The sequence below is a fragment of the Meriones unguiculatus genome, chromosome 3 (genome assembly GCF_030254825.1).
Source record: "Meriones unguiculatus strain TT.TT164.6M chromosome 3, Bangor_MerUng_6.1, whole genome shotgun sequence".
NCBI lineage: Eukaryota > Metazoa > Chordata > Mammalia > Rodentia > Muridae > Meriones > Meriones unguiculatus.
Window position 1 is genome coordinate 167061549 of NC_083351.1, and position 19189 is coordinate 167080737.

Below are 19189 nucleotides of genomic sequence, written 5' to 3' on the forward strand. Positions count from 1 at the left end.
GCTTTCAGACTACAGGGGATCCCTGCCCAATGGGGATGTGATTGAGTGGGGCATTGGTAAGGGTTGGATGGAACACTGGGAAATGTATAATCTTGGGTGTGTTTCTCAGTGAGGGAGTTTCACTTTGAGACCTCCTATGAGGACAATGGCTTAAGCTGATGTCTCCACCATCATCAAAGCAGTAACTCTGACCTTGAGTGTTTTTTCTAATGGTGAGGGGCTTCTCTAAACTGGATTGTGACAATGTATTCTAACCTAAATGCCTCCCCAGGATCGTTCTGACTGAAGACCTTCCAGAATGAGTGCTCAGACACCACCCACACTTCTGAAGCTGGCAAGGCAGGCTCTGCTGAGAGATGAGACCTTGGACATGTCAGCTCTGGACAAACTGCCCATGGAGCTCTTGCCAGCACTATTCAAGGAGGGCTTGACTGGCAGACACACTACGACTGTGAAGGCAATGGTGGCAGCCTGGCCTTTCCCCTGTCTCCCTGTGGGGGCATTGATGAAGACCCCTTACTTGGAAACCTTCAAGGCAGTTTTATCAGGAGTAGATACATGGCTGCAAAGAAAGTTTCACCCCAGGTAAGCAATAAGCAAGTTCTGTGGAATGGAGCCTATGGATAAGAGGGAAGATATTGTGGGGTCAGGGAGAATGGCTTCTTCTTGAGAGTATCAGAGGCTCCTGATTGATCATTGGATAGAGATACAGGGCCTTTGGAAGCTGTTCTTTGCTTGTGCTAAGGACTGTTGCCTATATCAGAGCTTGGAGCAGATGTAGCCACACAGGAAAATGAGCAATCCCTGGCCTGCCCCAATCAGGAGTAATGGGACTAAGGGGAAACTGAGTTACTTAGATCAAGGAAAGTTACCAGGGCTATCTGTGCAGCAAAGGGAAAGCTTCTGCAGGGTGGCAAGTGGCTGATGAAAAAACACCCACCTTGGCAGGAGTTAGAGCTGAGTTTAGAGATGTGGAGGAAATGCTGAGTCAGTGTGGGGTCTTGCCATGTAGCTGACACTTGACATGTTTTACCCACAGGAGGGGAAAACTTCAGGTTCTTGACCTGAGGAAGAAGCACCATGAATTCTGGAGCATATGGGCTGGTGTGGAGGATGGTGGTTGCTCAGCAGAGACCACAGATGAGCAGCAAGTAGTGAAGGTCCTTCCCAGATATGCACTAAGGCGGCGCCTGAAGGTGGTAGCTGACCTTTGCCTCAGGCCACATGTAGATGAAGAACAAACATGCTTCTTGCAGTGGGCCCAGCAGAGAAAGGACTCCATCCAGTTCTGCTGTCCACAAATGACTATCTGGGCTCAGCCTATCCACATTATTAAAGAGGTCCTGAATGTTTTTCATCCAGAGCATATCCGAGAATTCGAACTGAACACACACTAGAATGTGTTTATGCTGGCAGACTTTGCTCCTTGCCTGGGCCAGATGAGAAATCTTCACAAACTCTTACTGGCACCCATCTCCAAGAATGTCTTCAAGATTAGCAACAGGACAACAGACAGGGAAGACAAGTGTATCAACAGGTTCATTTCTCAGTTCTCCAGATTCAACTGTCTTCAGCACCTCTCCTTAAAGAGTGTCTACTTTCTCAGAGACCGCATCAATTAGCTCCTCAGGTAAGGAAGGATAGAGAGCTGTGTCAGCTACCAGAGCTGACCTTTCTATTTAGTTTTAAGGATTAGTTATTTATGAGGCCTGCACATCAGTGGGAACAAACACTTAGGCCTCTAGAATACACAAGTTATATGTTGTTTCTATGTATATTGAATCAGTGTGTCAAGTAAGCTATCAAGAATCAGAAGACTGAAGGTCAGCTTCAGTAAGGATGGGATGTAATTCTTGGAATGGTGCCCACCCAATCCAATGGAAAGGGAACAGGAAGGGGAGAGTGTAGTGAGGAATTGGTGGACTCACAAGCACAGTGGTTGAGGCGAGCTCTGAACTCAGGTCTGTGAGAGCAGCATCAGCCTCCCCAAATTTCCCATGGGTGACAGGTTTTGAGCTTAAGTAGAGATGAGAGCCTGGGACAATGGGGATAGTGAGGATGTTAAATTACTACAAGTGTGACTGTGCAGATTGATGGAATATAGAGTGCAGTGAGCACACAAGAAGTGTCCCTAGAGCCTGCCAGGACTTTCATGGTTTGGAACTCCGTATGTGTGTTTTCAGGGCTTATGGGCTGAAATGGTTTTGTGCTTGAGAGTAAGGCCAAGAGAAGAAATGTCAGTTTGTTTTGATAGAGGAGATTCCAACAGGAAGCATCTAAAATGATGCCCTTGAATCTACCTTGGGTCACTGGGCTGCTTCTACCTCTGTGTAAATCCCATCCTATACTCTCCAACATCATTTTCCAGAACTAACCTCCTGGTCTATATCCCTAGATGCCTGATGACCCCGTTGGAGACCCTGTTCATGACTTAATGTGACATTTCAGAGGTAGACCTGAACTACTTCTCTGAGTGTTCAAAGCTCTTTGAGCTGAAACATCTGGACATGAAAGGTGTGCCCTTAAAGGCTTTGGAACTTATGCCTCTCTGAGTCCTCCTAGAGAAGGTGGCAGACACTTTGCAGTCCCTGGCCTTGAAATGTTGTAAGATGAAGGACTCTCATCTCACTGTGCTCATACCTGCCCTCAGCAAGAGCTCCCAGCTAGCCAAGGTCAATTTCTATTGCAATGACTTCTCCATGCCCATCCTGAAGAACCTTTTGCAGCACACATCCAACTTGAGCAAGATGAATGTGGAAAAGTACCCTGCCCCTCTTGAGTGCTATGATGACTTTGGTTATGTCTCCACAGAAAGATTTACCCAACTATGTGGTGAGCAAATAGATAGAATCAGGGCCATACGGCAGCCCAAGTGCATCTCCTTTGCTACACATATGTGCCCTAGATGTGGAGAGCGCTGTGTCTATGGTGTGGGATTCTGACTGTGTCTTTGCCAGAGGAGGCAGCGGTGAATAGAGAAACCTAACTTCTGCATTTGAAGCAGTGGAAGGCTTGGGACACATCTCTCATTTTGGATGTCCAGAGCTTGTGGCTTCAGGCTCTGTTCAAGTTTAGAATCCAAATGATGTTTGCTGAGTTGGATATAGGAGACAGCAGGTAACATTGAGAACAATGGGACTTTCTGAACAGGGGTTTTGATGAGTCAGAAAGAAAGTTTTGCCTTTATAAGTAAGTTCTGTCAGGACAGGGTAGCCAGCGGCCTTGTCCTGCAACTGTAAACCTGGATGTTCTACCTCCTGGCTATTGTTTCAGTTATCACCCTCATTGCCATGATCTGGAGGGTTCCATGACACAATGGATGGAAAAACACTGATATATATATTGAGTGAGACAAAGGTCCTGGCCAATTTGGCATCCATGAAAATGAAAATTTTGGTGACACTTCTTTCATTCATGTCCTTTTCCTGCCTGCACAATAGTTACAAATCTCTTGTGTGGTTCTTTCACATGCTCTAAAACTTAAAGCTAAAGTGAGCAACATAGACACAGCTCCTGTGAATATGAAGGGGGTATTAATGGATCACAGACAATTAATATCCAGTACACTCAGGCCACAAGGCACCATGGACTGAAGAGAAGGAGAAGACAACACAGGGAAGAGTGAACAGGCTTTTCAATGCTTATTTTCCTTCCAGTCTTAAAACCTAGTTTCCTTTTTAGTTGAAAGCCTCATGTACTCTGGGCTAACCTTGATCTTGTTTGGGTGAGACTATAACCATAAACCTATACATCCATCCGTCATGCCACATGTCTCTAGGACCATATTCCTGTGGACTCCCAAACTCTATGAAGTAGCCATAGTGTATATAAAGGTGTCTGATACCACATAAGTCCCTGTCCTGCAGAAAATATTTTATTTACAAAAGATGTTTATTTTATGTCTTCAGTTGTGGTCTCTATATTGATGTATATAAGAAGAAAAATCTCCCTTGTCCTAGCCATTATATGCCTTTTTTCTGTATAATAAGATATCAATAAAATGATATATTTCTCAATTGTTTTCTTCTCCAATGAATTATTTATTGAACACCTAGAACATGTTTTTTGTTGTTGTTGTTGTTGTTGTTGTCAGCAACAAACATTTATTAAAACCATAGTTGAAAAAGAATTGTGGGTAGTGAACTCTGAGGTGGTTTTACCTATGATTTGCTTGTAATTATTTCAGAATCAGGGGTGCCATTTCAAAATTATTACCATAGTTAACCATAAGAATTTATAGAAGAAAGTCAAACAAACTATAATGGATTATTTCTCAGAATGATAGGAACCATATTTCCCCCTTTTCAATATTACTTTTTAATTTATTACAATTTATTCACTTTGTATCCCAGCTGTAGCCCTCCCCCTTGTCCTCTCACAGTCCTGCCCTCCCTGCCTCTTCTCCTGTCTTGCCCATTCCCTAGTCCACTGATAGGGGAAGTCTGCCTCCCCTTCCACCTGACCCTAGCCTATTAGGTCTCATCAGGACTGCCAGCATTTTCTTCCTATGTGGCCTAGTATGGCTGCCCCCCTACCCAGCAGGGGAGGTAGTCACAGAGTCAGGTACTGAGTTTATGTCAGAGAGAGCCCTTGTTCCTCTTACTAGGAGGGCCAATTTGAAGAATGAGATGCCATGGACTACATCTGTGCAAGGGTTCTAAGATTATCTCCATGAATGGTTTGTGGTTGGAGTATAAGTCTCAGAAAAGCCCTCTGGGCCCAGATTTTGTGGTTCTGTTGCTCTCCTTGTGGAGCACCAGTCCCCTCCAGGTCTTTCTATCTCCCCCTTCTTTCATAAAATCCCCTTCACTCTGCCCAAAGTTTGGCTATGAGTCTCAGCATCTCTTTAATACCCTGCTATGTAGAATCTTTCAGAGGCCTTCTGTGGAATGCTCCTGTCCTGTTCCCTTTTTGCTCCCTCTTCCAATGTCAATCCAATTTGCCTTTCTAAATGAGGATTAATCATCTTTCCTAGGGTCCTCCTTCCTTAGCTTCTTTAGGTGTACAGATTTTAGTATGATTATCTTATATTATATGTCTATTATCCACTTATAAGTAAGTATATACCATGTGTGTCTTTCTGCTACTGGGATAGCTCACTGAGGATGATCTTTCCTAGTACCCACCATATGCCTGCAAATTTCTTGATTTCCTTGTGTTCAATTGCTGGGTAGTATTCCATTGTGTAAATGTACCACAATATCTGTATCCATTCCTCAGCTGAGGGGCATTGGGGTTATTTACAGATTCTGACTATTACAAATAAATCTAAATGTCCTTCAGGTAGCACTATTCTCAATTGTCTGAGAAAGCACCAGGTTGATTTCCAAAATGGTTGTACAAGTCTCCCGCATGTGTTCTCACTTGAGTTTTTCATCTTAACTATTCTGATGGGTGTAAGGTGAACTCTCAGGGTCGTTTTGATTTGCATTTTCCTGAAGACAAAGGATGTCGAGCATTTCTTTAAGTGTTTCTCTGCCATTCGGTATTCCTCTATTGAGAATTCTCTGTTTAGCTCTGTACCCCATTTCATAATTGGATTACTTGATTGTTTGCTGTTTAACTTCTTGAGTTCTTTATATATTCTGGATACTAGCCCTCTGTCAGATTTAAGGTTGGTGAAAATCTTTTCCCAATCTGTAGGCTGTCATTTTGTTATGATGACAGTATCCTTTGCTTTACAGCAGCTTTTCAATATCATGAGATCCCATTTATTGATTGTTGGTCTTAGAGCCTGTGCTGTTTGTGTTCTGTTCAGGGAGTTGTCTCCTGTGCCAATGAGTTCTAGGCTCTTCCCCACTTTTCTTGTAACTGATTTACTGTGTCTGGTTTTAGGTTGAAGTCTTTGATCCACTTCAACTTTAGTTTTGTGCATGGTGATATATATGGATCTATTTTTATTTTTCTGCCTGCAGACATCCAGGTAAGCCAGCACCATGTGTTGAAGATGCTGTCTTTTTTTCCTGTGCATGGATTTTGCATCTTTGTCAAAAATCAGGTGTCCATAAGTATGTGGGTTTGTCTCTGAGCCTTTTATTCCATTCCATTGATCCTCCAATCTTTCTCTGTCAGCACCATGCAGTTTTTATTACTGATGCCCTACAGTATAGGTCAGGATCATGGATAGAGATACCTCCAGACACTCTTTTATTGTAGAGGAACTTTTTTTTTTATTCTGCTTTTCTTGCTATTCTATATCAATTTGAGAATTTTTCTTTCAAGGTTTGTAAAGAATTGTGTTGGTAATTTGATGGGAATTGCATTGAATCTCTAGTTTGCTTTTGAAAAGATGGCCACTCTTACTGTGTTAATCATGCCAAGGCAGAACATGATTTTCGTCTTTTTTTTTAATAGAAGTTTTTTATATTTATTTTGTGAGATTGCAGTTTTGATTGCATATATGTCTGTGTGAAGGTGTTGGATTCTGGAACAGGAGTTAAAAACAGTTGTGAGCTGTCCTATGAGTGCAGTGAATTGAACTCAGGTCCTCTGCAAGAGCATTCAGTGCTCTTAACCACTGAGTCATCACTCCAGCCTCCTGCCTCCTTTTGTAGTATGAAGCTTCTCCCAGTCAAGCTCCCATTCTTGGTGGCATCATCTCCACACAATGTGCCACGCTAGTCCTTCCTAATTTCTTCTTAAGATTTACATATTAGAGGCTGGAGTAATGGCTCAGCACTTAAGGGCACTAGCTGTTCTTCCAGAGGACCCGGGTTCACTTCCCAGCACAACAAAGACAGCCCAGATCTGTCTGTGATCCAGTTCCAGGGGATCCAACACTTCCACAGAGACATACATACTGGCAAAACACCAATGCACATAAAATACAAGGTAATTAGTTATATCAAAAATTCAAAAACATATTTATGTAATGTTTAAACTATTTCTTTTTAACAGCTTTAAGTTGGTATGATGATGCATGCCTTTAATCCCAGCACTGAGAGAGGCAAAGGTAGACAGATTTCTGTGAGACTGAGCATAGCTTGGTCTACAGAGGAAACCCTGTCTCAAATAAAACACAAAAACATACAGGGAAAAAAAGGCAATACAAACAATTATTGTCTGTGCACCATGGAGAATTATATGTGTCTTCTTGAGGTGAGAACTTAGCTTCAGAAAATGGGGTTGCAGTCATTTGAGAGCTGCCATGTGGATGCTGGGAAATGGACCTGGCTCCTTTGTAAGAGCTGTCAGTGCTCTGGACCACTTAGTCATTGCTCCAGGCCTTTTTCACTGCTCTTCATTTATTGGAAATAGATAATTTTTTTGTACACGACATTCTGGTCATGGCTTTTTCTCCACCAGCTCTTCTGTGACTCTCCCTACATTCTCTTTCATTCCAATCAACACTCTCTTCTTTTCCCTAAGAAGAGGAAGGATCCAGGGGGTTGGAGAGATGGCTCAGTGGTTAAGAGCACTGTTTGTTCTTCCAGAGGTCCTGGGTTCAATTCCCAGCAACCACATGTATAAGGTGATCTGATGTCCTCTTCTCTCATGCAGATGTACATGCAGAGGAGCACTCACATACATAAAATAATTCAATCTTCAAAAAGGGAGGGAGAGAGACCAGGTTTGGGGGTACACACCTTTAATCCCAGCACTCAGGAGGCAGATTCAGGAGATCTCTGTAAGTTGAGCAGAGCATGGTCTACAAAGTGAGTTCCAGGACAGCTAGAGTTACACAGAGAAACCATGTCTTGAAACACCAACACACAAACACACTAACAGGAATAGAAATATAAGAAAATAAAACAAAAACAAATCAGAATAGGAGAATACGAAGAAACCAACAAACACATAATCCAAGGATAAAGCACGAGGAGATGGTACTCTTCTGTAATCCCAGCACTCAGGGGTGCAGAGCCAGGCAGTTCTCTGTGAGTTTGAGGCCAGCATGAGTCCAGGACAGAAAAGGGTATACAAAAGCAGCCCTGTCATGAAAAACAAAGAAAACAAAAAAGCATGAGTCATATACATGTAGGTGCAGGACACTTACACACACACACACACACACACACACACACACACACACACCATGAATCCCCAAATAACACAAAATTGGCTTTCTCTGCTTCAGTTTTTTTCCCCTTCCTTCATCTCTGATATTTCTTTTTAAGGAGGCCACCTGCCATCCTATTTCTTCTTTCTTCTCACTCTTCTTCCCCTTTCCACTCCTTACTCAAAAACAAATCTAAATAAAGAAATAAAAAAATAAAACAACAACATCAACAAAAAAACCCCCCAAAGACTTGGTAAACAAAATAACAAGCAAATGTCCAATAATATAAAAAGTGAAGAAAAATTCTGAGAAAACATTATGAGACCAACAACCTCCAACGATGCCACTGTGTTCATTTTGTGTAGGCATCAATATTTGGTCACTGGGCCTGTTGATCAGAGTGGGATTTGTATCCTCAGGGAGACTCCATTTGAGGGAACTCAATTCCCATTTGCAATAGCTTATCTCTGGCTTCTGGGTTAGGGATGGGAGCTTCTGTCCACTCCTCTCCACATTGACACCTCATGTGGTATAGACCCATGCAGGCCCTGTGCATGCTGCCTCAGTCTCTCTGGATTCATATGTGCATTCTTCTTCTGGGTTTAAGAAGGCCTGGTTTCCTTGTTGTCTTCCATTCCATCTGGTTCTCACAGTCTTTCTTCCTCCTCTTCCACAGGGTTCCCTGATCCCTGAGGAGAGGATTTGACACAGATGTTCAATTATTACAGAGTATGTCAAGATTTCCTCTTTCTATCCTCATCTTTCTCTCTCCATTGTGTTGTATGTGTGTGTGTGTGTGTGTGCTTGTGTGCCTGTTCACATGAATGTAATTGTGCTCATTAAATCCAGGAAAGGTCAGCATTCAAGTTGTTGTTGAAATTTCAACTTACCACCATATGTGCTGGACACTGATCTTGGGCATTCTGCAATACCAGGGTGTTCCCCTAACCACTGAACATCTCTCCCTGTCCAGTGATCCTCCCTTTCTGAAATGAAACCCAACTTCCTGAAAATGTCCTGTGGCATTTCCCTCCCTGATACACCTGTGAAATATTGTGAGAAAGTGTAGTCCAATCCAGGCTGCTTTAAACTTCGTATTGTAGCCGAAGGTGACACTGAACTTCTGAACCCTTTTCTACTCAAACTCTCACATTCTGGGAATACAGGCATGTTCCAACAAGTATAGATTGTGTCTTGATGTCACCTATGGTTTTGTGAATGCCAAGCAAGGATTGCACTACCTGAGTTCCAGCTATAGAAAGCTCTGTCAAATATTGTTATGACCTGCTTGAACTCTATAGCCCCTCTCTAGAAACCTACCCTCGTTGATAGCATGACTGTGTCTCCTCTGTTAACACTTGCTGTCACCTTTAGCATATCAGAAGCCATGTTGTCTTTAAATCTCCATTTGGATTGTAAGGTGAAATTAAGACCAGGTTCTCAGGCCCTCCATGCCTGACACCAGAGTACAATTCAGCAGTTCCTACTTACTGTTTAGAATCAAACAATAGATGACAAATGCATATTCTGCTTGTGTTAAAGATCACAACAGCCTGGTATGTTTCTTACACTCTGAAAGCTGAAAAACCCTCAAGAGCTATACTAAATCCCAGCCAGTTAGCTAAAAGTGCTTTGTCTGCCCTCCTAGATATACTTGGAACAAAACAGATTAGTTTTCGCTGCTCAAAATGATGTAATGCTGTGCACCGTTTGCTTCATTCACCTGATTACCTAGTTCCTTTTCTTTTCTTTTTTTTTTTCTCTAATGAAATGGCTGCCTAAGAGAGAGAGAGTGACATCTTGTTCATTATTCAACAAACTTTTATTAATCTGAGTCTGGTGTTGTAATGGCTACTCTGTGTTATTCCTGAATTAATAACATTATTAATGAAAGTACACTATCCTCCTGCCTCAACGGTGAGTATCTGCCATACAAGAAGATTGGAAAAGCATGAAGCTCAGCTCTTGATTCCCAAATAGACAAATAAGTGTATATTTTCAGGAACAGGTTAATCCTACACCCTACAGCATCATACTCTGAACCATGGTGCTTACAAATGTGTAAACACAGCCAGGGGAGTTGGCTCACATAGTAATCCTCCCTCCAGGAAGGCTGAGGCAGGAGGATCCATATGAATTGGAATTCTAAATTAACCTTACCTACAGAACAATGTGGTCAGAACACAATCCAAAAACAAGAACAACAAGAGTAAATGAATAAGCAATCAAACCATAAAATTCAAGGTGAGTGAAATAGTTAGTAAATGGACTCATGATTTTCATCCTGTTCTGTTTTTATTGTGTTTGCATTGACACAGAGTGCTTGATTCAATCTAGAGAATGGGAAAACCCAAGGTGGGATTAAGTGTCTGGACTCCAATATGCAAGCAGGTGGCAGCTTGTGGTTTACAGGTGGGGCTGCAATAGGGAGGGGCTGAGCAGGGTGGTATAGAAAGGCTTCTGGGGAGGCAGAGGAGTCATTCCCTCAGGGACTTGAACACTGTGGTGACAGCCTGGCTCTATTGGGATCCAGAGACCCTGTGTTTATCAGTGCTCAGAAGAGGTAAGTCACTTTGATCCAAAGGGCCCAGGACCCCTGAAATCGAGAGGGTAGGCCCAAGATGGGAAAGTCATTTATTTATTGATATGTTTATTTTTCATTTACTTAAGTTTCTAAAGGCTTTTTTCTGGATGTATAGTATTTAAAACTACTTTTTAAATTTGCAATATTTTTATTGGTTATTGGGCAATTTCACATCATTGAACCCTGAGCACACTCACTTCCCAGTTCACACAGGTCAACTTCCCGAAGTCCCACCACCACCACCAGCAAAAAAATTCAGTTTCTGTGGCCAATACTCTCACTGGAACATGATCAAACTTAAAGTGGCCAACCTCTTAAAGAAACAGGAGTCCTTTCCCACCTGCCCTCCTCCCCCCACCCTTCTAAGGACTACCCTTCTACCCTTCTGCATCCTTATCATAATGTTATCAGTTCCGTTTGATGGCTTTCTGTGACAGGATTGTTCATACCTGTGTCTTCAGATGAACGTACTGAAAACACAGATTGGATTTAAATTCAGGTTTTTGACATAACTTTAAGTAATACAGGATGGAGTACTAACCATAATTTCCAGGATCATCTCATTTTTTTCCAGACAGGTTCCATGTTTTAGAAAACTTATGGGTAGGTTGTGTGTGTAAATTTCCCATGCTTTGTGTTTGGGGACTTGTGACACAATCTATGTGTGATTGGCACACAAAGATGGTACTCATCTTTCAGAATGCTGAGGACCCCTGCCCAGTGGTGATGGGATTGACTGGGGTTTGTTTAGGGTTGGAAGGAACGCTGGGGAATGTTTAACCCTGGGTGTGCTTGTAGGAGGCTCCTGGTGCTATCAGTGAGGGAGTTGGTTTTGAGACCTCCACTGAGGACAATGGATTAAACTGATGTCTCCACCACTGCCAGAGCAGTAACTCTGACCTTGAGTGGTTCTTGTGATGGTAAGGGGATTTTCTAAACTTGATGTTGAGAATGTATTCTCTCCTACATTCCTTCCCAGGATCCTTCTGACTGAAGACCTTCCAGGATGAGTGCTCAGATACCACCACACTCCTGAAGCTGGCAAGGCAGGCTCTGCTGAGAGATGAGACCTTGGACATGTCAGCTCTGGACAAACTGCCCATGGAGCTCTTGCCAGCACTGATCAAGGAGGCCTTGACTGGCAGACACACTACAACTGTGAAGGCAATGGTGGCAGCCTGGCCTTTCCCCTGTCTCCCTGTGGGGTCATTGATGAAGACTGCTGACTTGGAAACCTTCTAGGCAGTTCTAGCAGGAGTAGACACATGGCTGCAAAGAAAGTTTTACCCCAGGTAAGTAATAAGCAAGTACTGTAGAATGGAGCCCATAGATAAGAGGGAAGAGATTGTGGGTTTAGGGATATGGCTTCCACATGAGGCTTCTGAAAGATCACTGGATAGAGATGCAGGGCCCTTGGAAGCTGTTCTTTGCTTTTCTTAAGGAGTTTGACTATGATCAGAGTTTGGAGATGCATGCAGACAGTGAAATGAGGCTTCCCTGGTGTTCCCACAATCACTAGTACTGGGACTAAGGAGAAATCGAGTCATTTAGAGGAAGGAAAGTTATCAGGACTACCTGTGCAACTCAGGGAAAGTTAATGCAGGCTGGACACTTGCTGCTGAAAAACACAAAGAATGTGGAGGATTTAGAGCTGAGTTTAGAGGAGGAAATGCTGAGTCAGTATTCAATTTTGACATGTAGCCTACAGTTCTCATGTCTTCCTACAGGAGGGGAAAACTTCAGGTTCTTGACCTGCGGAAGAAGCACCATGAATTCTGGAGCATATGGGCTGATGCAGAGGATGGTGACTGCTCAGCAGAGACCCTGGATGAGCAGCAAGTAGTGAAGGTCCTTCCCAGATATGCACTGAGGCAGCGCCTGAAGGTGGTAGCTGACCTTTGGCTTATGTATTGTTTGAATGAAAAGCAAGCATTCTTCTTGCAGTGGGCCCACCAGAGAAAGGGTTCCATACAGTTCTGTTGTATGGAGATGAAGATCTGGGCTCTGCCTGTCTATGTTATCCAAGAGGTCTTCAATGTCTTCCATCCGGAGTACATTGAGGAATTGGAACTGAACATGCTCAGTTGGGATTTGTTAAAGCTGTTACAACTTGCTCCCTACCTGGCCCAGATGAGAAATCTTCGCAAACTATTGCTGGCCTACATCTTCAAGACTGTGTTCATGATTGGAAACAGAACAACAGACAGAGAAGAGAAGTGTTTCAGGAATTTCATTTCTCAGTTTTCCAAACTCAACTGTCTCCAGCACCTCTCCATGAATGGCATGTACTTTCTTAGAGACCACCTGAAACAGGTTCTTGGGTAAGTAAGTGTGAGGGCTGGGTCAGCTGCCAGAGCAGACATTTCTTCATAATTTTAAGGATTAGTGGTACATGATGCCTGCCTGTCACTGGGTAGAATATTTAGGCCGCTTTAGAATATGAAGGTCATGTATTATTTCCATGTATAATGAATCATGGTGTCAAATGCCCAGTCATGAATCAAAGGCCTGAAGGTCAGATTTGGTAAGGATGGGTTGTAATTCTTCTTGGAATCATGCCCACCAATCCAATGGAAAGGAAACAGGAAGGGGAGAATGTAGTCAGGATTCAGGGGACTCACCAACACAGTGTGGAAGTGAGCTCTGTGCTCTGATCTGTGAGAGCAGCCTCAGTCTGTCCCGAATTTCACATGGTTTAAATGCTTTGAGCCCAAGTAGAGCTGAGTGCATGGAACATTGTGGGTAGTGTGGGTTTTAAATGTTATTAAGAGTGACTGTGTGGAGGCATTGATGGAATGCAGAGTTCAGTGAGCTCACAAAAAGTATCCCTAGAGCCTGCCAGGGCTTTCATGGGTTGGAAATTCCTCTCTTTATCTTCTATTATTATTATTATTATTATTATTATTATTATCATTATCATTGACAGCTTATTCATTCAGTTTGTATCCTGTTTGCAGTATCCTCTCTCATCTCTCCTGAATCTCACCCTCCATCTTTCTTTCTTACCATCCCCTTCTTCTAGTACCTTGAAAAAGGGACTCCTCCCCTCCTATAAGACCCTAGCCTATCAAGTCTCCTCAGGAATGCCTGGATCCTCTTCCTCTGTGGCTTGGTAAAGCCACCCTGCCAGGGAAAAATGATTAAACAACAGGCAACCACGTTCATGTCAGTGGCAGCTCCTGCTCTTCTTATTAGTGGACTCACTTGGGACTGATCTGTCTGTGGGCTACATCTGAGCAGGGGGTCTAGGTCTTCTCCATGAATGGTCCTTGGCTAGTGCATCAATCTCTGTAGGCTCCCCTGGGCCAAGAGTTTTGGGTTCTGTTGTTTTCCTCTCGGGGCTCCTGTGCAATCTGAGTCTATCCCACCATCTTGCAAAAGACTCCCTGTTGTCTGCCCAAATAGTGGCTGTGTGTTTCTATATCTGCTTTGATCCCATGGTGAGTGGAGTCTTTCAGAGGACATCTATGGTAGCCTCCCTTCCTCTTTCCTTTCTTCAACTGCTTCCAGTCTCTGTATTTTTGCCCTTCTGGGTGAGATTTAAGCATCCTCACTAGGTTCCTCCTTGTTTAGCTTCTTCAGATCTATAGATTTTAGTATGTTTATTTGTATTACATAAATAATATCTGCTTATAAGTGAGTATATACCACTTATCTTCTTCTGGGTTACCCCAGTCAGGATGACCTTTTCCAGTCCATCCACTTGCTTGCAAATTTTGTAATTTCTCTATCCATTCTTTGGTTGGGGGATATCTAGGTTGTTTGCAAATTGTGTTTATTACAAATAAAGCTGTTATAAACATAAACATAGTTGATCAAAGGCCTTTGTGTGGTGGAGCATCTTTCAGATGTATGCCCAGGAGTGGTATCACTGGTTCTTGAGGAAGGGCTATTTTCACTTTTCTAAGACAGTGCCAGATTGATTTCCAAAGTGGTTGTACAGGTTTGTTCTCCCACGAGCAATCGAGATGAGGGGAGTTCTCCATTCTCCACATCTCTCCAGCATGTGCTGTTACTTGAGTTTTTGATCTTAGCCATATCTGACAAGTATGAGATGGAATCTCAGAGTCATTTTGATTTGCATTTTCCTGATTACTAAAGATGTGAAGCATTTCTTTAAGTGTTTCTCCGCCATTCAGTATTTCTCTGTTGAGAATTCTCTGTTTAGCTCTGTACCCCATTTTACATTCTTATTTGATTTCTTGGTATTCTTCTTCTTAAGTTCTTTATATATTCTACATATTAGGCCTCTGTCAGATGTACGGCTGGTGAAGATTATTTCCCAGTCTGTTGTCTACTGTTTATTCTATTGACAGTGTCCTTTGCCTTACAGAACTTTTCAGTTTCATGAGGTCCTGTTTATTGATTGTTGATCTTATAGCCTGAGCTGTTGGTATTCTGTTCAGGAAATTATCTTTTGTGTCAATTAGTTCAAAGCTCTTCCCCAATTTTTCTTCTAGTAGATTTAGTTTGTCTGGTTTTATGTTGAGATCTTTGATCCACCTGGACTTTATGGATCTATTTGCATTTTTCTATATTTAGTCATCCAGTTGGATCAGTACCATCTGTGGAAGATGCTGTCTTTTTTCCATTGTAGGTTTTTTTTTCTTTGTCAAAAATCAAGCATCTATTGGTGTGTGGGTTTATTTCTGAGTCTTCCATTCAATTCCATTGATCCACCAGTCTGTTTCTATGCCTGTCCCGGGCAGGTTTTATTAATGTTGCTCTATAGTACAGCATGAGATCAGGGATAGAGTTACCTCCAGATGATCTTTTATTGTACAGGATTGTTTTAGCTATTCTGGGTTTTTGTTTTGTTGAGACTTATTCTTTCAAGGTCTGAAGAATTGTGTTGGTATTTTGATAGGAATTGCATTGAATCTACTCACAGATGCTATGATAGTATACATGAGTGACCCCAAAAATCTTCCATAATCCTGTAGCTGATAACACCATCAGCAAAGTGGCTGGATACAAAATTAACTAAAAAAGAAAATCAGTAGCCTTGCCATATACAAAAGACAAACAGAAAGAGACAGAAATTAGTGAAGCAACACCCTTCACAATAGCCAGAAAAAAAGAATATAAAGCGTCTTGGTGTAACTCTAACCAAGCAATTTGAAGACTTATATGAAAAACTTTAAGTCTCTGAAGAAAGAAATTGAAGAAGATATCAAAAAAAAAAAAAAAAAAGGAAAGATCTCTCATACTCATGGTTTGGAATTTCTTGTGAGTGCTTTCTTGGCTTATGGGCTGAACTGGTTTTCTGCTTGAGAGAGAGGCCAGGAGATGAAGTGTCAGCTTGTCTTGAGTGAGCAGATTCCAACAGGAAGCATATTAGAGAATAACCTTGGTATTTGTTCAAACTGACCTTAGGACACTGGGTTCCTTCTACCTTTGTGTAAATGCTACCCCAAAATCCACAACACCATTTTCCAGAATTATCCTCCCGGTCTATATCCCTAGGTGCCTTATGACTCCATTGGAGACCCTGTCCATCACCTACTGCAGCATTTCACAGTCAGACCTGAATTACTTCTCTGGGTGTCCGAAGCTTTTTCAGCTGAAACTTCTGGACATGAAAGGTGTGCGCTTAAAGGCTTTGGATCTTATGCTTCTCTAAGTCCTCCTAGAGAATGTAGCAGACACTTTGCAATCCCTGGACTTGAAGGTTTGTAGGATGAAGGACTCTCATCTCGCTGTGCTCATACCTGCCCTCAGCAAGTGCTCCCAGCTGGCCAAGGTCAGTTTCTATGACAATGACTTCTCCATGCACAACCTGAGGAACCTTTTTCAGCACAAAGCCAACATGAGCAAGATGAATGTGGAACAGTACCCTGCCCCGCTGGAGTGCTATGATGAGTTGGGTTATATCTCCACAGAGAGATTTACCCAACTCTGTGCTGAGCAAGTAGATAGACTCAGGGCCATAAGACAGCCCACGTACATCTCCTTTGCTACAAATATGTGCCCTAGATGTGAAGAACATTGTGTCTATGGCCAAGGATTCAGACTCTGTCTTTGCCAACAGAGGTGAGAGTAAATAGGTAAACAGGATTTCTGGATCAGAAGAAATGAAAGGCTTCGGGCCCTTCTCTCATGCTGGGGACTTAGACTTCAGACACTCTTTATATTTTTGGAAACAATACATGTTTAGTGAGTTGGATTTAGGAGGCTGAATTGACATGGAGAACAATGCAATTGTGGGAGCAGAGGATCTTGTGGAGTGAGAAAGTGCACTTTATATTTATAAGTCACTTCTGTCAGGACAGGATAACCAGTGGCTTTGTCCTGCAGCTGTAAACCTGGATGCTCTCCCTCTGGGGTCTTTTTCAGTTATCATCCTCACTGCCAGGTTCATGGTCAGGGTGGATGAGTGACTCCACAACCCCAGTGGAAAAACACCACTATTTAATGAGTGAGGCAAAGGTTCAGGTCATCCATAAAACTAAAGTTTTGGTGATAACTTCTTTCATTCCTGTCTTTTGCCTGTGTGTTAGTTACAACCTTCTTGTGTAGCTGTTCATTTACGTGTACAAAAATTTTAATGTAAAGTGAGCAACATAGCACACATCTTATGAATAAGGTTTTAATGAATCACAGAAAATTAACATCCAGTACACTCAGGCCACTAGACACTATGGGCTCATGAGAGATGACTGAAGGGCAGGAGAAGACAACACAAGGGAAAATGAACAGGATGTACAATTTTTTTCTTTTAAAAATTGTGTTTCCTGGCATGCAATGTTGTGCACACTTGCTATCCCAGCACTCGGGGAGACAGAGACAGGCAGATATGAGTTTGAAGAAATTCTTGTCTATAAAGTAAGTCCAGGACAGTCACGGCTACCCAGAAAAACTGTGTCTCACAAAAAAAAAATGTTTTTATTTGTATTTACTAGAATAAATACAAATATATGTAGCCTGGCATTGAACTCTTGATCTTTTTGTCTGGGTGAGACTACCACCATAAACCACTCTATCCAGCCTGCATGCCACATGTCTTTAGGGCCGTTTTACTTGTGAGTCAAAAACTCACTAAAATAGCCATAGTATATAAAGTTTTCCAATAACATGTAATTCTCTCTGCTGCAGAAAACATCTATTTTCCAAAATAACTGTATTTTACATCTTCAGTTGTCTGTACAAATATATTTAAGGGAAAAATTCCCTGGGCCTAGCAGTTATATGCCGCCTTTTTTGTATAGTAAGATAGCAAAATGCTGTATTATTGTTTCATTCTTTATTGGAATATTTATAGAACACATAGAACATGGGGGTTTTTTGTTTGTTTAGCTGTCATTGCTGTTGTCTAAATTTATAAAGTATGTAAATTTGAGGACTCCTCACAGATGCTCTCTAGACAGAATAAAAATGAACAAATTGATGATAGTATTGCCAACTTTCCAAACAGTGCTGTAGGTGGATAAATTTCTCCAACCAGGTGGGCCACATAGAGACATCTAGCCCAGTCAAGAGTACAGAGAAAGTCAATGTCTTAAAAAAAGAAACAAAAACAAACAAACAAACAAATAAACAAACAAACAAACACAACCCATCCTATAGACTGAGAGCGATGGTTCACTGCTCAGGAGCACAGGCTGATTTTTCAGAGGACAAAACTTTGCTTTCAGTACTCATATCAGGTGGTTCTCAACTGGGACACAGGCTTCATGTCATAGGCCCCCGTATCCTGGCCTGTATGTGTATGGGAAACCAGAGCATGCATGAGCTATATTTGCTTTGATTTTTTTTATATCTTCAAATATGATTTAAAAAAGAGTTGTAAAATATGTTGCTTTTCATTTAAAAGGCTGCTGTTTCTTTAATGCAATATGTCTTCTTATGCTCTTTAAAGGGAAATTCAGGGTTACATTCAAATCATTGTTAACTATTATATAAAATATATGCCTGGTTGCCAGTTCCTATATATATAATTTAATGTTGTTTCTTTCTGGCTGAGAAGCTTGATATGCCCAAATTGTCCATTCCTGCTAAGGTTGCCAGCTGTGTTTAGTTCTCCATTTAGTGCTAAACAAAACTTTCGTCTTTTAAGCTTTTTCTGCTTAGTCTCAAAGCAATGTGATAGGATGAGCAAGATCTGCTAGACCTTCTATGTATTGTAGGTGATTGAAAGTTTTGCTTTGATTTTAGTTCAGAAAGATATTTAAAGATATGCTAATGACTTCAGTAGGTTATAAGAGTGAGCTTTAGTTAGTCTTTTGTTTTGTTTTTAAGGTTAAACCTGGGATGGATAACTATGAAGTTTGCCTATGTAAATCTACTTGGGATAGACATGGTTTTAAACCATTTATCTAAGGAATATGCCAGAATTAGAGATTATGGCATTCTGTTTTATAGGATGCAATTTAAAATAAATAACTAAACACTTTGAGATTCTAATGAAACTGATTAATCCTCTCTTGGAAAAATTCAAGCACATGATGCAACCAACTCCTCATTTAATTTCTCATGCTGTGAGGTACTTGTCAAACTCCAGTAAAATGATAATTCTTCATGGGACATGCCTTACTTTTCATTGTTTCTAGCACCCCAAGTGCTCTTACTTTGACAACAGCAAGAGATCCATACAGCCAAAAATCTGG

At 41.8% G+C, this 19189-nt stretch overlaps 1 protein-coding gene and 1 pseudogene across 1 annotated transcript in view; both read left to right on the top strand.

Annotated features, from left to right (window-relative positions):
* Positions 1–298: 298 nt before the first annotated feature.
* LOC132652900 (PRAME family member 12-like) lies at positions 299–2942 on the top strand (annotated as a pseudogene).
* A 4129-nt stretch (positions 2943–7071) lies between these two features.
* The window catches only part of LOC132652901 (PRAME family member 12-like), a 39496-nt gene continuing 27378 nt past the window's right edge, over positions 7072–19189 (top strand). Inside the window, 4 exon segments of the mRNA XM_060378840.1 lie at positions 7072–7098; positions 11580–11875; positions 12311–12904; positions 16050–16616. Of these exon segments, the coding sequence (XP_060234823.1) occupies positions 7072–7098; positions 11580–11875; positions 12311–12904; positions 16050–16616 (1484 nt within the window).